General features: G+C 40.4%; 1 protein-coding gene across 9 annotated transcripts; it reads left to right on the top strand.

Moving 5' to 3' along the window:
* The first annotated feature begins 1,613 nt into the window (after window positions 1-1,613).
* ano5a (anoctamin 5a) lies at window positions 1,614-20,996 on the top strand. Of its 9 annotated transcripts, none has more exons than XM_083916076.1 (22): window positions 1,614-1,874; window positions 5,105-5,172; window positions 5,643-5,780; window positions 6,094-6,135; window positions 9,478-9,585; window positions 10,909-10,977; window positions 11,293-11,577; window positions 11,822-11,941; window positions 12,117-12,232; window positions 12,338-12,472; window positions 12,600-12,705; window positions 12,817-12,877; window positions 13,142-13,293; window positions 13,641-13,721; window positions 14,676-14,904; window positions 15,049-15,221; window positions 15,338-15,435; window positions 16,376-16,506; window positions 17,130-17,335; window positions 17,434-17,636; window positions 18,557-18,662; window positions 18,850-20,996. In XM_083916076.1, exons 1-22 carry the CDS (start codon window positions 1,790-1,792, stop codon window positions 19,078-19,080), a joined length of 2,943 nt encoding a protein of 980 aa, XP_083772202.1. In that variant the 5' UTR covers window positions 1,614-1,789; the 3' UTR covers window positions 19,081-20,996. The 9 variants fall into 9 exon arrangements, with proteins under 9 accessions (XP_083772202.1, XP_083772203.1, XP_083772204.1 ...); XM_083916077.1 differs by lacking the exon at window positions 13,641-13,721 and adding an exon at window positions 14,070-14,144; XM_083916078.1 differs by having other exon boundaries at window positions 1,614-1,859.
* Window positions 20,997-21,374: the final 378 nt, after the last annotated feature.

A 21,374-nucleotide genomic window follows, 5' to 3' on the forward strand; every position in this document is an offset into this window, starting at 1 on the left:
TCGTGGAAACCTTGGAAAGCAGTGCACACCCAGGAAGACCCACATGTCAAGAAGGAGAGGCGATATGAAGAAAGAGTGGTCGAGAAAATAAGCGGCTGTATTTCTGTACTCAGCCACACCCCACTGAGGAGGATAACATAATTACACCAGTACAGGACTGTGTAACCACTTCAAGGGTGACAGAGGGGGGCCCTGTGGCTAAATTTGCCCTGAGTGGAAGTACAGGGTAGAGAGCAAGTTGCAAGGAGCCGGACAAAGCTGCTGATAGACCCTTTCCTGAAGAGGAAACAAACATATGAGGTGAACGACTGGGAAGATAAACTAAACATCACGCTGCTTAAACAAAACAGAACAAAACACTAAACCAAACATCCGAGGGATTGCTGAAAGATGAATTCAAAGTCTGGAAAGGGCTCCTCATCAAAGGATTGAACATGTCTAAGGGCTTTTATTTTGGCGGTGAGAGCCTAAAATCATCACTGAGGGTTAACTCCCATACATACATAGACATACTATTCTCATTTTCATGTTCATTTAGGTTTCAGGTTTGAGGGCCCAACTCTTTAAGCCCATCTCATCAAGAAGCCCAGTCTGCAACTCTGTTTGGTCGCGTGCACTGTCTATGTTATCTGCACAAGCACTGAAAAGTGAGTTCTTTTTATTATATGTCCCCTTTAACTGTCTAAACATCAGGTGGGACACTGAGACTCTTGTGGGTTTTGGAAAGGCATGAGTTAATGGGCTAATGTGGTTGGTTGTGAAGGAGTTCCTGGAGGCTCTCACTCTGGAGATTTTGCCAAACAAATGCATACAGAAAGAAAACAAATGATCTAAGGGAACAACAGCATCAAACCCAAGAAACTAGCTTGTAGCCTTGTAGCCTGTAGCTCCATTTACATATTATTATTACACATTGTGAAAGTTTGGCTGCAGATCATGGTCTGGGTTATTGTTGCTAGGTCGTCAGTGTTTACTTGGTTTCACTTCCCACTTTTTTTCAACCCTTATGTGACAAAAAACACCCTGTTAAATAGCGTTACAAAAATAACCCAGCCTGAACATAGGCTACTTGTTGGATTACATTGCCAGGGCATCGTTCCATGAACCCAGAGAATACTCACTTCTGATTGGCTGTCAACTCTCAAACGGCTGGTGACCATGACAACAACACACTTCGGGAACTCTCTTGCAGTAAAAAACTACTACTGAACTAAACTACTGCGTGGAAAATACTGTTTAGACAATCTTTACAAAACGTCAGTTGTAACGTTAGCTATCTATATTTTTCTCTTTTCTTTTGTAAGCAGTGGTGTAAGTAGGCCTACGGTGCTTAGGCTTACTCCCAGGTGTCTTGGTTTAATGAAGTCCATGGAGGAAAAGCGTCCAACTTGTCCGTTAGCTTCTGTTGTTGCTCATGTTTCGACAAACGTTACTCATTTGTGGTCGTTGAGTTTTACATTTGCCCACCTAAAATGTAGACATTTGAGGACAGCAGCCTCTCTGTTTACACCCCGTGCTCATTGGCTTGTGGTGTTGGGCCACTCCCCTCACAAAACTTCCTCCATGCTGGGGGGATGCGGTGCAGCAGTCGGCTCTGGGCGGTCAGTCGGTGTGGGTGAAGGAGGCGTTCAGGGCAGAGTGGCCTGGAGGACTTTAACTGAGGCGGCTCTGAAGAGGACGACCGTGAAGCAGCGTGGAAAAGAAGAAACAGAAAGCGGCTGGCTGCGGGGAATATTCCGGTGTTAACGTTACATGAGGACCGACGAGCACGTTTGGTACAAGAGACAACATGCATCGAATAACGGGGAGAGCTGGAGGGGACAGTTTGATTGAGATGAGCCCGACAGACTCCCTCAATGGTGAGCAGCTACAAGGTCTGCCCAGATTTGTAGTTTTGTAGTTTTCAAAATGTTGCTTTGAAGTTAACGTGTTGTGCTTTATTAAGTATCGAGAAACCGTCCTACTGGGAAATGAATTAAGACTAATCTGAGGTTGGTATTCCCCACTGTGTAGCCTACGGCCTTAAGGAGAACTGAAACACAGATTTAGAGGATTATGGGCTACATAACATAACCCTTTACATACACATGAACTAAAATGTTCTAACGACCATAACCCTTTTACTGAATTGACAAAAAATGTAAACAGCTCATTTGAAATTAGATTCATGTCACTACCTTCTTGGGACTCTTCCTGGCAAATTACAGTTTACTGTGACAGTAGCAACAGACTTTACCACATTTACTTATACAATATCTTTTAAAATGTTTATAAATAACATTGCTCAACTATTTAAAAATTCCCCCACCACCATGCAAATCTCCCCTTTAACGCCATAACCAGCTCATAGTCTGACTTTCTCTCCATGGGAGCAGCAGTGACTTGTAGTCAGCCTGCCAGCCTCTGACAGCTGGCCTGCTTACTGGAAATACTTGGTCACGTACAGGCGCCACTTCATTCACCAGCACAAACCTCTTTGCTTCTGGGCTAAATGTGCATTTTAAACAAATGCTCGTAAGATTGTGTTTTTAGCCATTTATGGTGTTGCTGAATGGAGGATGATTCACCCTGCATGCCCTTATCTGGTCGCTGTAACAGTGTTGTGTTTCATCTGCAGCAAAGTGAGAATCATAGCATTTCACTGCAGGATCATGATGAACTATAGTACTGTTACCTTGGTGTTGTGTGTTTATGGTGAAATTTAGTTAACAATTGAGCAGTGTTTTCCACAAATCAACCTCACAGCTCCTCAACATTAAACCACAGTAATACACCAAGTCTTGATTATTTTAATATAGAGGTACATTGATTCTACAATAGGGACTGCTGATGGAAGACAGCTTCTTTATAACTTCCAAGAGCTATTATAATTGAAAAAAAAAAAAAAAAAAAAAAAAAAAAATATATATATATATATATATATATATATACACACACACACACACAAACACACACAGTACTCGTTTTGTAAGACGAAGCCCCAGCAAAATGACTTTTCCGGTTGTAAACATAAACACAAAAAGTCTTGGTGTTACTGGTACTTATCAGACTGCTAGCTTTTCCAGACAACACATCCAGGGTCCAAAATAACCAAAAAATATTTAATCTGAGAGTCTTAAAATGTAATTTCAAGGTAAATCCAACTACATAAACACACACAAGTCAAAACACATGGACGGCCAAAGGTCTCATAATTTGTTGTTCTTTTGTGCACTATATTTAAATACGTATTCAAACCACATTGAACATAGTTGGGCACAAGTTCCCAAACTATTCATGGTTTTGTTTGACCACGTAGATTCAGACTAAATTGGATTGTCATTCAATATTCGGTGAATGCTCATCCTTAATGTAAATATGGATTGAATGTATCTTGTCTTGAAACGTGAACTGGCCTGTTAAAGCAGGTGTGTGTGTGCACTTGAAACTAAATATGACACACGACCGATGGATTCCTGTGACAGGAAATCAGACAAACCCACCCACTGTATTTATATAAAACAGTGAGGCTGCTGAATTTACTATGGGTGAAAAATGTAATACAGCTATTACAGAAAGACTAGTTCATATCTCTGTTATTTCAATAAACCAGGTAGTTGTTGTTGCTGTTTGTGGACTCAGCAGGATTTTCCTTTTGTTATCAGTGTAGCCGAGTTGTAAAATAACTTTCTTTGTGTAAATAATAGATGCGCATGAGGTTTTGAATGTGGAGTCTGTTAGTTTGCTGTGGTAATAAAAAGAAAGACGGAAACAGCCTTGTGGCATTTCCACTGTGATCAGCTGCTCTCTCTTGAACAAAGCTTTAACTGTAAGTGTGGTGGCTTCTTAGCTAGGTGGGAAAAGACTGTTGGCTTAGCTGAGAGCTGAGTGCTCTAACACTGCATCCAACTGTGCAAAAATATGCTCAGCTGAGAGGCATTCTCAGATGTTGTGAAAGAAATATATTTAGGAACAAACGACAAATCCATTCATCAAAGTCAATATCATAAATGTTTTTAAGGAAGATAAAACAAGAAGTTGGATTAAATGTTGTTGTTAAAACACTCTAAATGGTGGCTACATGTTTTCACTTTAAATCTGATATAAATGTACTGTACTGTCCTTTATTCTTCACTGCTGGTGGATAACAGTCCCCTCTAAACTTCCTCATCCTGCCATAACTGAATAGATATTGGTAATAATAAGCATGTTGTGTATGCCTATGATCATGGACAGCTTTATTTTCATATTCTAAATAACTAACAATTACATTTATTTTAGTTTTTACTATAAGATATTATCTCTTGATAACATCTCTGAAAAAAAAACATGTGATTTAATACAATAAAATAAAAAAGGTCTGCAGTGGGAAAAGCTGCTGTACTTCAGTTCAGGAAAATGTAATTTATTTTAGTTTTTTTTAACCACTAACTTATATACTTGGTGTGTAATAACATTGCGACAGAGAAGGTTTACATATTACAAGGTTCGAATGCTTGTTTCAGGTCTGTGTAAGCACATTTTTTTCTGTGTTGAGTCCAGACTAAATATAACCTCAGAGAGACCATCAATTATGATGGTTGCCTTTCCATTTAAGCCCAGACACAGACGCAAAACCTTGTTCAGCTTTATTTTTTTTGGCGATAGTGGTGCCGAGTGATGTTGTCCTTGAGCTTCCATCTGCCCTGCTATTTATTTATGTAAATCTCTTTCTCAGAATGAATTGAATGGTGTAATTGCATTTGAGAGACAATGAAAGTGAAAGCAGAACTTTAATATGGGTAAAGCCATGTTTCATCACTTAGGCAGTTTTAATTTTCAGTCACATTGAGGGTATTTACCAGACTTCTCAGTCTCATTTCCTGCAGTCACTCCTGTCGTGGTAGAACATGGCTGTGTGTATCCTTTCACAGAGATTCTGTTAAGTCATGCTGTCTGGCCGGTGAGTGCTGCCACAAAATGCTGTACTAATATAAACCAAAACATTGGACATACGTCAGTGCTCCACTTTTAACTGAGGCAGCTGTTCATATGCCTGAAACTTAACTTTACTTCCTTCAACTTACCCATCTGCGATTCACTATTCTGTTACCAATTTTGTGTTCCTTATGTTACTGTCTTGCAGATGATATGAATGGCTACCACCAGAATGCTTTGTCCAGCACAGGATCCCTCCAGCAGGGACAATCACCGGTAAACACCAAACTCACCACATGCTCACACACACACACACCTTCATACAGACATTTCTGTAAACAGCATCTTTTAGTTCCATTGTGGACAGTCTGAGAGAGTTTCCTTTCATACAACTTCCAAATAGTAATTACTTAACATCCCATGTTTGCAGGCGCCTCAGAATAGTTTGCAAATTCTTGGATGGTTTGAATTTATAGCACCTATTTCAATATGGGAAAATGTTTCCCTACTTTATGTTAATATTTACCTTAATAGATAGATAATAGACAGATATGTGAAAGCTTTCTGTGTGACAGTATTGTATCTTCACATCTTGCCTCCTGTAAACATGGGAGCAGGAAGTTCATTGTGTACAAGTAAAATGCTGTATTTAGATTCAGTCATGTAATAGTTTACAACCTGTAAATATCATGAGAGTCAGAGATAACCCGCCTGTCTATTCTCCCCCTCTCACACTGTACTTTAAGTCTCCTTTAACGCCTGATGTGTGTGTAGAGACCTGTGAGTCTCTCAACTCCAGCCTGGCCTCCCTGGCCGCCTCTGACCACAGCAGCTGTCCAGAGTTTGAGGCTCAGACCTTAGAGCGAATCAATGCTTTGACTGGGGTAAGACACCAGTCAAGGACACAGATGCATGACTCTGTGTTGTGCCTGTTTGTCTCATCTTCTTCTAACTCAAACCTGTAACGGAGTGAGACCTGGTGACTCTGACCATGCTTGACTTATAACATTTAGTGGTTTTCAGAGTGTTAAAAGTGTTTTTGGGCAAAATCTGTAGCCATGCGTAAACGTAATGCACGTTTCGAATGTCTCATATTTTGATCACCTCTGTAAGGTTGCTGCTACAGTTTTAGCTGCATATTGTTCAATGTGTTGTGTTGTTAGGCTTTCCCTCACTGTCCACTCGGTTCCTCCACAGCTGTCGAGAAAGCGGGCGCTATTCCTGAAGTTTCGTTCCAGGGTATGGCATGGTAAAACAGGCTTGTGATGTGATGCAACTTGATGAAAATGTCTGCTAGTCAGCCTTTATTTCCCTCTTGACAAACGTCTGCTTAGTGTTGAGTTTCTCCAGCAGCATTAGATATTCACAGAATAAAGCTTGGACATCAGAGTTGAAATCAATACACTTTTCTTGGTAGGGAGGTGGTGCTGGCTTTGGAGAGCATGTTTTTTTCTGCAGAGAGTATTGGAAACATGCTGGCATGAGCTATGTGTTTATGCATCATTGGAGTTCATTAAAAATGGAAAAGGTCTTTTCACCCGCTTTGTTCTCACCTGTGATACTCCTCTGCTTCGCTAAAGAGAAATCAACAACCTGCTGGTGTTAATTAGAAAGTATACACTTGCACTCACACACATGCAGACTTGCACATGCACCGTATACCATACTTTCCCAAGCTGTTTTTGTGTGTATACGTTTATGTGTGTTCGAGTACTTTAAGTGTATATACTATAATCATGACCCTGCCCTGTGCTCATGACAGGACTGGACTGAGGCTAACCATATGATGTACTGTAGGTTTCTTCTTTTGAATCCTTCAAAATGTGGTCTTGTTTAAACAGTGTGTAACCCACTTTAAAAAAGAGGAATTACCCATTACCCTTTATAACGGTAGCTAATCTTTAAGAAAAGAAGCCTGCAGTAAGCTTTTAATAATCTGGCTACCTCCAACTAAAGGCTACGATTTAGTTGAGTTGAACATCACATCAAGGGGTTTTTTGAAGGGAGGCAGCTGCACATCTATAAATTGCCTCTATAATAAAGAATGGAAACAAAAGCTGAGTGTATGATCCTCCTCCTCCAAGTTTCAGCTGAATGTCAATTTTTATGTAAACGTTTAGGGAGGCTCACTGAGCAAGTTGCAGTTTTTCCTGGGGATCAGAGTACTCATTTTTCCTTTTCTTAGCTCTGGAGAAAAGCAGTCTTCTCTGTGTTTAGAACATGTGTGGATTGCAATGGATTACAGTTATAAAATAAAGCTGTAATCCAGAGATCTAGAGGCAACCATTTACTAAATCTGGCTAACAATACTGAACTGTTCTTTGCATCAAAAAAAAAAAGAAGAAAAAACCCCCACTAGAAATAATAAAGCAAAAAAAACAAGACAGAGATAGAGAAGATAATTGCACCCTTGTGATTAGCACATTAGATACCATGCATGATGCTGAAGTGTGACAAATGAAGGTGGATAGTCACAGGAGAGTCGCAGTGTGGAGAAAAGTTTCTACATCGTAATACAATTCAGCAGCGGTGATATTTAAATGAAAGAGGTGACCCAGTTCATAGAAGTTCTGTTCCAAACCATTTTGGCCCCCCCAAAAGTAATAATTTAGAGAAACCCCTCCCTAAAACTAGTAGCCTATTTATCTATTTAAGCCATGTTCTACATTTACCCTCCTTTATTAAGATAAAAGACATACATGTCTTAACACGTAGTAGTTAGGGGTTCGTTGGTAAATGTATAGAGCTCTGTGGCCTCTACCAGCGTTACTGAGCAGAGGCAGATCCCAGCAGATGCACTGATTCCATACGGCTGATCTGTAATTACAGCAAATTAGAGAGGTTTTGCAGCGACGTCCCAGAAAGCACCCTCCCTGCAATGGTCAACATGTCAATCTAGTCTGGGAGGTAAAAGAGACGAGCGGTAAGAACGCATGCATAATTTGGGATAAGAAAACTGTAAAAAGGTCGAACACGTAGACACAAATTCTTCTACAAGTTAGTACAGTAGGAACCAGGGTGGTAGATCCAGCTGTAGAGCTAAAAAACAGCTGTCTCACTTTCAGCATATCACTGCTCGTCTGAGGTCAGTTACGTGTATTTTCCACTGATAGTGTCCCATTTGCATTTTGTATACACCGTTGTGGTACAAAGACTTAAGATTGTTTTAAGATTATGCAGCAGGTATCAGATGTTGTTTTCTGTGGTTCATCCTTCTCAGCCTTATCAGAGCAGATAATGTTCAATTGGCTTTTTAACCTGAAATTTTACTGGTTACTTGAGATATTAGACGACATGTCTGAGGGACTTTTACTTTCCTAACGGTCAGTGCTGTACATGACCTCCCCTGGTGCTGTGCCCTTATTACATTAGCTAGCTAGCTGGCAGCCGCTATGCTATGGCCATGCTGATGTCATCTCTCCTCCACTTATCTCCTAGTATCCCTCCTCCCTTCTCACTCCCTCTCTCTTTTCCGAATGTCTGAGCAAGTGGGGGCTTGTCAAGGGAGATGAGTAGACTGGATGGAGCTCCTCTGCTCAGGGAAACAGTGGAGTGAGAGTGAGAGAAGCAGTGCTTTCAGGGCTGGACCGTGCTCCCTGGAGAAAGGCAATTTTGCTCTATCAGACAGCCAGCCTTTCCGCCGATGCATCATAACCATAAAGGGAGTGGGCCATGGAGGTAAAGTGCTCTTCCTTTTCCTGCCTACCCCCACAGCGTCGATGGACAGGGGCCAGCACTGACAGAACTACAGTGTGATGCTATAGTTTTTGTGATGCTAAATGTTGTTGAGTTCTCTGAATTGTCTGCAGTCCAGTTTAGGTAGCTACTGTAGTGATGACAGAAGTAACTGGTACGTGGTTATTTTTAGCTTTCTGAACAGCTGAAGCAGCCCCAGCAGCAAGCAGGCCTGCCCCCCTTTCCTCCCTTAAAGCATTCCTGTATAGTTCATTTCTCTTCAGTCTTGTGGCCGCTGAAGGGACAGACATGAAGGACTAGCATTTTCTGGCTAGCACATGTTTGGAGTTTCTTTAACCACCAATACAGGTGTTTTCAGGCACTAAGGATTCCAGGATTAACAAAAAGCAAATAAACTCCAACAGTGTTGAAGTGTTAAGCCTGGTATGGCTGCTGAATGTCCCTGTTGTGTATGGTATTCATTCATTTGGAGTCCTTTCCACATGTAATTTGCTATGACATAAACCCTGAGGTTGTGTTTAATGAGTTAACAGATCATGGATAACTTTCTGGATTTCATTGGGTGATACTTCTTAGAAAATGTATCCTCCTCATGTTCAATGAATCCTATGAAGGGGACATGAGCAACATGAAACATCTTAGCCAAAGCAGATGCCCTCCATTTAGCATGCTGTTTGTGTTTGGAGTGAAAATATGCTAATCAGTATTTTTGTTAAGACAAACAGTTTGATGTGATGTGGAGGCCTTGCTGTTGTTGCTGCCACTGACACGTAGTTTGATTGTTTGGTCTTCCGTGGTGAATGCATCCTAAGACTTGTTGAGCTGATACTGTACTTGTATACGTGTGTGTTTAAATGCTGTGACCTCTGTTCCATCTTGTTACAGATTGACAAACAACAACACAGTAAAGACTCTGTTTACTTCCGTGACGGACTGCGTAGGATTGATTTTGTCCTCTCCTATGTTGATGATAAAGATGGTGAAAGAAAACAGGTAAGAACCACCTTGTCCAGTATATTTCTCTAGTTCACTAACTTCAAGCATGTTTGTAATAATATCAGACTTGGTAGTGTTGTATTTCCAGAACTATATCTCTTTAAATCCTAAAATATAACACAAAAGAACTGCTTTCCACTTTTTGATTTACACATTAAGAACTCTTTCACAGGATATCCTCAGAGTTCAACCTGTGTCAGCAGCTTACCCCGAATACCACAACACTGATAAAGTTAGATAAACTGTTATCCTCAGCTTGTCATAAGTAATCCTCTGAAGGAATTTCCTGAGAAGGTCACTTCTAGAGTTGGACTTACTGCCCTTTTTTCTTATGTAAATCAACTTTAAAAGTATGTCCATACTCTCGCTGGCCAGATGTGCTTTTCTGGCTTGTCTCTTTATCAGCTGTGGGGTGCTGAAGACTTGTGTTAGATACTGGGCTGTTAGTCTTCGCGTCTCTGTGTTACCACTCGGGTATGAGGCAGTGTGTCACAGCCCACTCACATTTTACCCACAGCCTCTGCAGTGAGTCAACACTCAGACCTCTGGCCTGGTCAGGAACTGCCTCATTTGTTCCACTGTATGAGGAAGGCCAAACAAGGGGCCAGTTCCTGTGTATTGTCCACATGTGTTGTAAAATGCGACTGTAAATTTCAGCTAACAAGGAGTTACTTTTTTTGTGTGAGATATTTCAATGATATGGCCATTTTCTTTCTGTGTGCTGATCTCTGAAAGCTAACCCCAGGTGCCACATTGTAACATTATGTTAGAATGGAATAGAAGTACTTTATTGATCCCAAGCTAGGAAATTGCAGCTTGTTAGTAGTGCTACTGCACTACCACTAGTAACTTACACTACCTGTTTGCACTCAGTGCTAGCTACTTTTAAAGAAACTAAGGCTACCAACACAACCTTGTCCATGCTGAGTTTTACAGTAGTTGTGTGATTGTTTTTGTACCATTTTATACCTACTGCACTAACTACGACTCCATCTTCACTTTGGTTTTACATGTTTAATTCTATCGCTTGATCTACTTATGTTTGCCGTTTTCAACCTTATTGCACTCGTGTATCTTACACATTTCACGGTCTTATATACATGCTACTCAGTGGTTTTTATGTGTGGAGTTTTCACAGTTATCAGGCCCTTTCATGCGTATGCATGTATGAGTTGTGTACATTTTGTTGTACCATATATGTTACTGCTATACAATGGCAGTAAAGGAATGAATAAATAACTGTACTGATTTAATAATAAATTTAAAAATAAATAAATATATATATATATATATATATATTTGCTTTGTTATCTTCTAAAGGAGAGGAGGAATGTGTATGAGGCAAATCTAATGAATGTCGGCCTGGAGCTGGAGACAGAAGACAAATCGGTAAGAGCGACCAGTTATTGATTTGATTATGACTAATGTAAAAATAAATTGAGTGGTTCACAAACACATGTGAATGAACAATCAATGTTCTGTTTGTTTGTGTGTGTTTGTTTGTTGTAGAGTTTTTCTTGTATCTACAAAGAGGAAAAACAACAACAAAAGAAATTATTTTGTGGTAAAACTTTAACCTGTACATAAGTGTCTTTTTATACAGCAGAAGCAAACAGTGTCATTTATTTGTATACTATATAGTCAATAAATCACTCATTTGACATAGAACCTCTTAAGGACACTTTTCACTGTCATTATCATCAGGAGTCAGATGATGGAAAGACTTATTTTGTGAAGATCCACGCTCCATGGGAGGTGTTGGCCACCTACGCAGATGTGCTGAAGATCAAGGTGCCATTCAAGGTCAACGACATCCCAGACAACAGTGACATGCCCATGAACTGGCTGTCCACCCCCTTTCGTCTGCCGGAGCACATCATGCATCCCGAGCCAGACTATTTCACAGCTCCCTTCAACAAGAGCAAGTCTGACTTCTTCCTTATCGACAACAAAGACACGTTCTTTCCCCCATCTACTCGCAACAGGATAGTAAGGATTCTTTGTTCATTACTTCTTTAAAATACTATTTGTGACAAATTAAAACATATTTCTTCAATAAATTTGCTAGATTAAATTCTACAATATGGTCTGTGTGCAGGCCTACAGTATACACATGTTACATTTATTAAAAAGCTTATGTAAATGACTAACCTTCAATATCTATTAATAACTAACTTTATAATTCAGTTTTTGTCCAACATATCAATGTCCTCTTATTTCTCCCTTTGCCCAGGTCTACTACATCCTGTCCCGCTGTTCGTACTTCAGGGATGAATGTGGAGATAAAGACAAGAAGGGAATCAAGAGGTTACTCAACAACAGCACCTACACTGCTGCCTTTCCCCTCCATGATGTGAGCCTCTTTTTTTAGTGAATGTTTGCATTTTTTTATCATCTAAAAAAGACATGGTCTTCAAAGGAATGTGCACTCAACCTGAGGCAGTGTTTGATGCTTCATCGCAAGGATGAATAACTTTTCAACAACGCTATAAGTGTGGTAGTGATCTGTGTCTTTTGTTTGGGTGCAGTCTAGATACTGGACAAAATCGAAGGACGCAAACTGCGAAAGTGAGAGATACAGTCTCCACAAACACTGGGCCAGATTCTTCTGTTTCTTCAAGGAACAGCCCCTCAATCTTATTAGGTCAGACTCTAAAACAAAGTATTCATATCTGATGTGTATTTTCTCAACATTAATTGAAGATTTACCAGTATAATAGAACAAAAACATTATTTTTACCTTCAACAGGAAGTATTATGGGGAGAAGATAGGGATTTATTTTGCGTGGCTGGGCTTCTACACTGAGATGCTGTTGTTTGCTGCAATAGTAGGGACAATTTGTTTCGTCTACGGATTCCTCACCTACGATGACAATGAGTGGAGGTAATTTTTATCAAGAAAAACTAGCCTGTTTTTTTGGTCTTTCAGATGTCCAGCATTTCATTAGGTATTATTTGTATTAATAGTGTCTTTGCTCCTTTTATTGAAAAGTAATCTCATTTCCCTACAGTAAAGAAATATGTAGTGAGAACGTTGGAGGAAATATTATCATGTGCCCGCTGTGTGACAAGAAATGTAGCTATTGGAAACTCAACACAACATGCAACTCCTCATGGGTGAGACATCCTGGCTTTGTCACTCAGTTGTTTTTGGTCATCATCAGTTATATTTGCGGCTAAATCTGTTTTTCAGTATCTCACTATTTCTCATAAATGTTCTTCTTTCAGCAATCGCACCTGTTTGACAATGTGGGAACAGTGTTTTTTGCCATATTTATGGGAATTTGGGGTGAGTAAAAATGTCTGCTATCAGGATTTTGTACTTTCTAACCCAGTGCACCACCTAGTGGGAGCTGAATTAATTGTTATTATTAATTTAAAATCTCTGTTACTCACTCTGTATTTAAAGGACCTATTCACAAGCATATGTCATCACTAACTTTCCATCTACTTACGTGCTGAAATCTGACGCTTAAGCCACCACGCCATTATAAAAGAGGTGAATGGAGCTCAAAGCACTGAGAAATTACATTTGTGGGTTGTATGCTTGCAGTGACACTGTTTCTGGAGTTTTGGAAGAGGCGGCAGGCTCGTCTCGAGTACGAGTGGGATCTGGTCGACTTTGAGGAGGAACAACAGCAGCTGCAGCTTCGGCCAGAGTATGAGACCAAGTGCACCAACCGCAAGCTGAACCGCATCACTCAGGTGTTTGTGTGCCCATGAAATACTAATATGCTGTATAATACTGTTCTAACGTACAGCTCTAGGTCTGTGTGTGGCTTTACCAGGCACATTTACTGTATGGTAGGATTGGACAGGATATTGGATACCTCTTCACACTGAGTTAGTTGAAGTCATTCATTAGGCCATTTCCTGAACTATAAACTATTGAAAATGGAAGCTCTTTGATTTAGAACAATATTGCAAAGTAAAATTAACCAGATGTGTTTTCAGGGAATCAGAAGTATGTAGTTAGTGATAGTGTCAGACAGATGTGTGAAATTACAGAAACGGTGCTGTAATTTTCCCTGACCACATCCCACCCTCTTTAGGAATCGGAGTGGGTTCTTAACAGGACTTTTACAGATATAATGGGGAAGTTGTTGCTGTGCTGGGCCACCGTGATGCTCTGGGTAAGGGTGGCACTTAACATGGAATGCCACATTGGTGAGGAGGAGGCTTTGGTGTGGTGTAGTTTGTGTGGATAACACACTTTTCTGGAAAGACTTCCTTCTGTACCGCATTACTGTTGGTGGATGAGTATCTTGAAAGGCTGGCTTCATTAGGAGACAAGTAGATGAAACAATTTGACTCTGACTGAAACACCTACACACAAAGTGCTGTGATTGGGCGGCCTCACTCTGCCTTGCATCTGAGGCCAGTGGTGACTTTAAAGAACGTGGCCTTTTAGAGCTGTCTTTTCAGGATATAACAAAAGGCGACTGACTCCTGTGTCCATGCTTTGCTTGCTTGTGATGTAGGAAATGGAGCCGTACTTACCTATAACAAGCAAGTGTGCACGCACATGTCTGTCTGGAGCCACCGTCCTGTTATGGGTGAGCATAGTATCTTTGGTGAACTTGATGAATCCAAATGGCTTTTCTCCTCTATCTGTTTCTGCACCTTGTGTCTTTTTTGTCTTCCCATCATCATCACTAAATGTCATGTGACTAGGGCCAGTATGTATAAAACTTGTAAGAAATGTAGCTCTTTTAAATACTTTGGGAGCTGAGACCAAGTCAGAGCACTTGTTTTTTTTACTATGAACCAAAGGTATGTCATTCTAAAAAATGTGACCTTTAAGATCAAAGGCCTACAGCTTTACACATACCGGCCCATAATATTCCTGTTGTGGACTCTTGCTAGTGGAAAAACCTGTAACATGTGAACGAACTAACTGGAAGGTTACAGTTCTTTTCATGGGGCATGTGTGCGCACTTCAAGCATGAAATAAGATCTATGTAGGCATTAATTCTTCTTGCTTTATCCATATGTCTACATGTGTTGTGGTGTTTGCACTTGCATCACAATTGGTATGGTGCCATGTAGTTGTCTTTCATGTTGTCTCTGTTGTGTCTGTCCCGAAGATCTCATTGATCATTGCCTGCATCATTGGGGTGATAGCGTACCGCCTGGCGGTATACGCAGCCTTCGCCAGCATCATGAAAGACAGCGCCACCAGCCACCTGCAGGTGGTCGGCCCCTACATCACGCCACAGCTGGCCACCTCTGTCACAGCCTCCTGCATCAACTTTGTCATCATCATGATCCTCAACCTCATGTATGAGAGGGTGGCTGTTTGGATCACTGACATGGGTGAGGGTCAGAGCGAGAGAGGGTGTCACAGATTATTAAATGTCTCTGTCTTTATGTATCCATTATGCATTTCATCTTGATCCTTGAAATTGTTACGGTGTGCAATTCGTTCCTTTAAGTTTTAAATACATGTTTTCTTAACAGAAATTCCCAAGACCCATCTGGAGTATGAGAACAAGCTGACAGTGAAGATGTTCCTCTTCCAGTTTGTCAACTACTACTCCTCCTGCTTCTATGTGGCTTTCTTTAAGGGAAAGTTTGTCGGCTATCCTGGAAATTATGCGTATATGTTTGGCAGCAAACTGAGGAATGAAGAGGTAACAGATATAACTACATTACAGTGTATAAGAGAAACACCAGTAATTCAGTCTGAATTTGAAATAATGTTGGTCTCTTTCCCATCTATCCTTGATCTTAAACCGTCCACATTCAGTGTGACCCTGGTGGCTGTTTGATCGAGTTGACCACCCAGCTGGTGATAGTGATGACTGGTAAACAGGTGTGGGGAAACATCCAGGAGGCTCTGGTCCCGTGAGTTCTCCAACTGCACCATCCATCCAGTGATATATCTTTACAGGCTTTGCAGCTGCATCACATAACTGGTTGATCTTTTTGCAAATTACTGTCATTTAGAAACAGAGATGAAAAAGGAAAATTGATATCACTACTATAGTGACCAAAATAATCATGGTTCTCAGAATTATCGTGGTATTTTTTTAATGTGCTGAAATTGTTTTTATATTTTAGTTTTCTATTAAAATAATGACATAGCCTTTCTCAGACAGGGTGACTATCTTCAGCTTATAAAAAAACTAAATATGACTACGTTTCAGACTTATAAGCCTTTCAGACCAAACACAAAACAATGATAAATAAAATTTTAAATAAATACATTTTTTAGATTGTTTTTATTGTCAGTTAGTTCATCAAGTTCATCATCATCTGCAAGATGATTTAGAAGTAATGTTTTTGGCAATGGCATTATCTAAACACAGAATCAATAAGATTATGTATTATTATGTATTATATTATTATTAAAGAAAGACAGGAAGACACTGTGACATATATCAGAAGAAAAATCAAACAATACAATCAACTATGGCTGAATTCCATTTGGCTGCTTCAGTTTCATTGCCCTGTATGCTGCATGTTGGCTCACTGTCACAATGTCGTGGCTTACTAGGACACTTAAACAGAACACAGTCATCATTATTGTTCATCATTATTACTGGCACTTGTGCGTTTGCTAATATTCCAGGTTAAAATGTCTGCTGTGAAAAAGGCCTACTGTCATCATCATTGGCTGATCAGTTTCTCAGTTTCTTTTCAAAACAAATACAGGAATTATCCTCGACTTTTACACTCAGTTCAAATGGAAAGAGTCAATGTTTAGAAACTCAGTCATCTCTTTAAAGCTATTGTACAGCCTGGAATGCCGTAAAGCTCTCTAACACCCCCTTGTGTCCTTCAGGTGGCTGATGAACTGGTGGGGCAGCAGGAAGGCACGAAACCACCCAGAAAGTCTGTACAGCCGCTGGGAGCAGGACCACGACCTGCAGGGCTTTGGACAGCTGGGCCTCTTCTACGAGTACCTGGAAATGGGTAAACATTCGGCACATCGTTACTCCATTACAAAAGAGGACAAATTAGAGACCCACTTGAAGCTTGACTGCAGTCAAGATCATTTTAGTGAAGTACAGTTTCTAGTTTCATTTAAGAGCAGACTTAGAGCAGAAACAAGATAAACATCGGTAATTAGTGTAACACTCCAACAAAGATGAGTATATACACAAACACAGAACTATTTGTCATGCTGGGAGAAAATGAAAACTACGGTAAAATCACCTAGGAATAAACATGGAGTTCCTCAGGGGCCTTCTGTTCAACTTATATATGCTGCCTTTGGGTCAAATTCTGCAGAATTCAGGTGTCAGCTATCAAGTTATAGAAATGACACACAGATATATCTCACACTGTCTCCAGATGACTGCAGTCCAATAGAGCCATTATGTAACTGTTTAGAGCAAGTCGAAAATTGAATGAACCAAAATTTCCTTCAGTTAAATCAGGGGGAAAAAAACCGAGATCATTGTTTTTGGTAATAGCTATAGATAGATAGATAGATACATGGATGGATGGATGCAGTGTCCTCTGAGATGCTGTAGATGGTGCTGTTTCCATCCTACTGTCTCTCACTAACCTCTTTTCTCTCCTCTCTATCCCAGTGATCCAGTTCGGTTTCATCACGCTGTTCGTCGCCTCCTTCCCACTGGCACCCCTGCTGGCACTTTTCAACAACATCATCGAGGTCAGAGTGGACGCCTGGAAGCTCACCACTCAGTTCAGACGTCCTGTGGCAGCCAAGGCCCACAGCATTGGAGCCTGGCAGGAAATCCTCAATGGGATGGCCGTACTCTCTGTGGTCACAAATGTGAGTGCTGGACAACATCTGTGCGCCCTGTGTCTTCTCATTATCTACTCAGTCTTATCTCTAGTTTTCCTCATGCCGTTTTGTTCCCTGCTTTCTAGGCGTTCATTGTGGCCTTCACCTCGGATATGATCCCTCGGCTCGTGTACATGTACGCCTACCAGCCAGAGGGCGAGATGAATATGAAAGGCTATATAGACAATAGCCTGTCTGTGTTTAATATCTCTGCGATCCCACCGGACAACAAACCCGAGGATGGGGAGAACCCTTCCTGGTTCGACAGCACCACCATGACTACCTGCAGGTGTGTGTGATCATAAGGCTATATATATATATATATATATATATATACATACATATATACATATACATATATATACATATATATATATATATATATATGGCAGTGGTGGAAGAAGAACTCTGACTCTTTACTTAAGTACTCTCTTATTCTCTTTTAGCATGTTTTTATTTTCTATCATCATACTCCATGTCCTTTTAAGGATTTTTGTAAATTACTTGGTAGCTGAAATATGCTATATAAATACACTTGCCTGTATTGGTGTGCAGGGCTTTTAATCAATAATAATGTTACAGTACATATTATCTAAGTCAATCATATGTTTTGTATGTTTGAAAAAGCAAAGTAACTGGTAATTTATAGTATAAAGTATAAAGTAACATAAATTCCTCAAGTAAAGTACCTCAAAGTTGTACTTAAGTACAGTATTTGAGTCAAGGTACTTAGTGACCTTTCACCACTGATAAATATCTGTCTATGTCTATGAAAACATAGTCATGAATATTATATTCCATTTCTGCCTATAGATCCCCCTAAATCCTACACACTCCCTATTTAACTTCACTACTATTATAATGTTGTGTGGTTATTATTGCATGTGTGCTTCTTATGCCTGCGACAGGCGGAGCCACCATTATGTCTCCGGGTTATAAATGCATCCGTATGTCCGTCCCTTTCTTGTGAACGTGATAGCTCAGGAACCCCTGGAGGGATTTTCTTCAAATTTGGCTCAAATGTCCATTGGACTCAAAGATTATGTGATTAGATTTTGGAAATCAAAAGTCAACCCCACAAGACACATTTTTGTCTATAACTCAAGTACCCTATTCTAATTATAACAACATTTCACACAAATATGTAATAGGATAAACTGAATCTTGATTGAAAGCCTATACAAACATGTTTTTTTTTTTTTTTTTTAGGTATCGTGATTACCGTTACCCTCCCGGCCATGAGAAGCAGTACACCCACACTATGCAGTTCTGGCACATCCTGGCTGCTAAGCTGGCTTTCATCATTATCATGGAGGTAAAACCAGGCCGCAGTGTTTCCATCATCACCACCAACACTTATTGGCTACTAGAATTGAGCCTCACACGCCCCTGTTCTCCCACACACACATTTTTCATATATAATACAAACCATACAGATTTTCCCTCCACTCTTTCTGACAGCTTGGAGTAACACTAACCCGTTGTGCCTTTTTCCCCCACAGCATGTTGTGTTTGTGGTCAAGTTTTTTGTGGCCTGGATGATTCCTGATGTCCCCTCTGACGTGAGGGCTCGAGTAAAGAGAGAGCGCTACCTGGTCCAGGAGTATCTCCATAACTATGAAGTGGAGAAGCTCAAGATCCAACTCAGCCATAACGGCCACAACGATTGTACCTGTACGCCCATGATCTATCCCTCTATACCCAAACACGAGGTGCTGTCAGAGTGTCTCTAGCCCAGCGAGCTGCTGGTCAATCAGCTGGACATGAGAGTATTCCTGATGTAGAAGGTCCTGCTTGTGTATCATGACACTGACCACCACTTTGCTGTAACGCCACACACACACACACACACACACACACACACACACACACACACACACACACACACACACACACACACACACACACACACACACACACACACACACACACACACACACACACACACACACACACACACACACACACACACACACACACACACACACACACACACAAAAGAGCTAGAGGTCTCCTCAGTTAGCAGCTGTCCCTCATCTACTAATCTGCTGATAGTGAAAATGCACACAGGTGAAGGAGCGAGTTTCCATGCATGCTGAAACATGTATTTAAACCTCTGTCTCATATTTATGGCTTTTCACTCTGTGTTGTAATCAAAGTGCTGATGATAATCAACATTTGCTGTAGGGAGAGAAAGAGAAAATCTTAGACACTGTGTCTCAGCCAGACAACATACTCTAATTTTAATATAAGACTATTTATTTAAGTGCCACTATGAGTAACCAAAGACTGGATGCCTTAATATAAAACACTTGCCATTGCTTCAATCTTCCATTAGAATAACAAAAGAGATCATTTAGAAACTGAGAGCTTGCTTATTTTGGGATTTTGAGTGTTCCCCTTGTCCGTATGTGCCGCTGTATGAAAGGTTCCAGGGTCATATACTGAAGTTATGTTTCACTTGTGCTTTGTTCTACAGTTACTGCAACAAATGTGTTCCCATTGAAGTCACAGCACAGGTTTAACACAATGTTACCATTTTTCTTCACTTCACTTTACAGGCAGTGAATAGGCTGGTCACACGTTTTTGCTTTAACCTCCTAGCAGCCCTGAAGTTTCCATTTCAAAATCTGACATGTGAAGTAGCGTTTCATGAAGACAAATCTGTGCAGCTGTTAGTACTGTGAGTAAAGGCGGGTTTGTCCTGCAGTGGCCAGTGGTTGAGCAGTAGCAGCTGGTGCATGTTGACAGTGAGCGAAAAGCCCTGAGAGAGTGAAGAGATCCCTTTTTAATGTGCCTCTGTTTACCAACATGTCGGAGCTAATGAAAGCCTGCCCCTGCCTACTGAACTATGTTTGCTCCATCACACAAAGCACAGCCATCGCCCAGTTCTTGTGCTTCTGTTTTCCTCAGCCTGTGTAGAGAAGGAAAGATACCCTTTTTTTTTATTTTGCACAAAGCACTTAATGAACCAAGACATTAACATGTCGATGTAAATGTTGTCATGACACTACGTATTCATAATCAGTGTTTTCCAGCAGCAAACGTGTGACCCTCTGCGTTCATTTAAATGGAACAAGTTGTACTGTAGGTAAGAAGGAGTCTGAATTTAATATTTATATTGAGCTTAAAGACAAGAAGAAAAGATGTAGCTTTTTGTTTTTGAAATTATATGAAGGATATTTTCATGTTTATTTGGCTGCCTGCGTAGAAATACGGTATGTCAGAAGTGTTTGTTGTTGAAGTATTTGAATTGTAGGTAAAAACGGCTGGCTGTGCTACAAACTCAGGCAACTAAATGTGTGCGTTTGAGATGCATGTAGATGTGACCACGTAGCAGAGAGCAATGTTACACAGTTTGCCCTTTTCATGCTCGCGTTCAGCTAAACTCATACCTGTTGATGCCTTAATACATCTAATAGCCTAACTAGTGTTTTCTATTTTTTCCCTTGTGCATCTCTTTTTGTACGTCTTCTTTTTGTTGGGCTCCCATAATGTTTTATTTTATACCGTAACTATGCTCAGAAAAAAAAGATGAACCTGTTTACTGTACTTTTTAAAGTTACAATTTCCTTTAATTCATTTTGCTCTATATGTTTTTGTAATTGTCCTGTATCCAAATGTGTATTGTAAACAGACAAGTCTCCAAAATAAAGAACCAGTTCAACTTGAGTAACTGTTGGACATTTGTATATCAATCCTAAACACTGAACTGCTGAAAGTGACCACGCACATAGCAGATGGCCCGAGAGAGAACACTGATAACTATTCAGTGTTTGTTCTGACTAGTGGGTGTGTTTTACACCAAAATATGTTGGCATGGTTGTTTCACTTGGCACACTGGCGAAGCCACTGTAACAAAGACATGGGCAACACTCAGGTTCAGGTAGGTCTGAAAGGTTCACTGTGGTTTTTAAATATTATCTATCAAGTTTATGAAACGACAAATACAGATCTCGGCAAATGCTTCTTATGTTTTTCTATTAGTGCAAATAACCTGTCCGTGTCTTTAATGTTTTGTGTTCTG

Source organism: Echiichthys vipera (assembly GCF_963691815.1).
Source record: "Echiichthys vipera genome assembly, chromosome: 7".
Lineage (NCBI taxonomy): Eukaryota > Metazoa > Chordata > Actinopteri > Perciformes > Trachinidae > Echiichthys > Echiichthys vipera.

Bases quoted from the DNA above. Each gene is read 5' to 3' on its own strand.
- ano5a (XM_083916076.1), top strand. From the start codon at position 1,790: ATGCATCGAATAACGGGGAGAGCTGGAGGGGACAGTTTGATTGAGATG. The intron at 6,136-9,477 runs GTATGGCATGGT...ATCTTGTTACAG, and splicing joins TCCTGAAGTTTCGTTCCAGG to ATTGACAAACAACAACACAG. The intron at 18,663-18,849 runs GTAAAACCAGGC...TTTCCCCCACAG, and splicing joins CTTTCATCATTATCATGGAG to CATGTTGTGTTTGTGGTCAA.